We start from the raw sequence: 1,042 nt of genomic DNA on the forward strand, positions 1-1,042 counted from the left end.
ACTAACTTGTGACTTGCAAAACAATCACTTGGTCCCATATCTGTTATAGTCTAACATATATGGAAGCTTTCATCCCAGATGTGGAAAAACGTGAATTCATAGGTGATGTATTTTAACACAGTACACATTTCTTGGAACATGGTAGTTTAAGACATGAAGTCTTGTTTTTCGTTTGTGATTTAACAGGAAACAGCAGGTAGCAGCCGAGTAATATTCACTAATGAAAGAAATGTGAGTCAGAAGCAGCTCCCACTATAGCAATAATGCTAAAAGAGCACTTGACAGCAACAGGAGGTGCACATATTATTATGAAGAGAAATAGGAGGCTTTATTATTGCATTTGATTTTTCTGACAAAATTGGTTCTTTACAGCTGTACTTGTTTGTGTTTTCTCTTCAGGAAGTACGCTTCACCCTGGATCGCTGTTCAGGGGCAGCGGTAATGGAAATGGAGGGACTGGGCAGCTGGTTGACTACCGAGGACCACTCTTCCTGTGAAGTGACTGGCGTTACACCAAACACTGACAGGTAAACACCTAAACGCACACATACACAGCTCTGTTTTTGAGAGTCAATGTGAGTGTATGTCTAGGAGAGTGTGTGTCAATATGCTTTTAATTTGGCGCCCACATATTTCAATGTTGCCAGATTTGGGGGGGGGGGGGGGCATATATTCATTTCCATTTTTTTCAAATTAAACTCTTATGTGTGTTCAAATTAAATAAAAACTGCCATTGTTTGCTGCATTACTTCTATTGTAAAATCAAAAGTATTTTTGCATGTTGCCTGTATTTAAAGATACAATTTTTAACCATCCATACTCAGTATTAAATACCAATTGAAGTTATGTGTAGTGTAGGAAAAGAACAAAAAAAGAGCAAAGTCCTACTAATCACTAATGCGAATAGTGTGAATATTTATACATTTCCCTAGTCAAAATTGTCAAAACAACTGCATGATTATGAGAATTTCACACAACACAGACAGTATTTAAACCACAGTATTTGTTAACAAATGTATTAACTGAGAGTATGCAGTGCAGA

At 37.0% G+C, this 1,042-nt stretch overlaps 1 protein-coding gene across 1 annotated transcript in view; it reads left to right on the forward strand.

Moving 5' to 3' along the window:
• si:ch211-186j3.6 (neural-cadherin) overlaps positions 1 to 1,042 on the forward strand; it is a 275,078-nt gene that overhangs the window by 223,501 nt on the left and 50,535 nt on the right. The window contains exon 29 of the mRNA XM_035682213.1: positions 400 to 527. Coding sequence (XP_035538106.1) covers positions 400 to 527 — 128 coding nt within the window. The remainder of the gene's footprint in view (positions 1 to 399; positions 528 to 1,042) is intronic.

Source organism: Morone saxatilis, unplaced genomic scaffold, assembly GCF_004916995.1.
Source record: "Morone saxatilis isolate NCDOM2014 unplaced genomic scaffold, NCSU_SB_2.0 Contig11, whole genome shotgun sequence".
Taxonomy (NCBI): Eukaryota; Metazoa; Chordata; class Actinopteri; family Moronidae; genus Morone; species Morone saxatilis.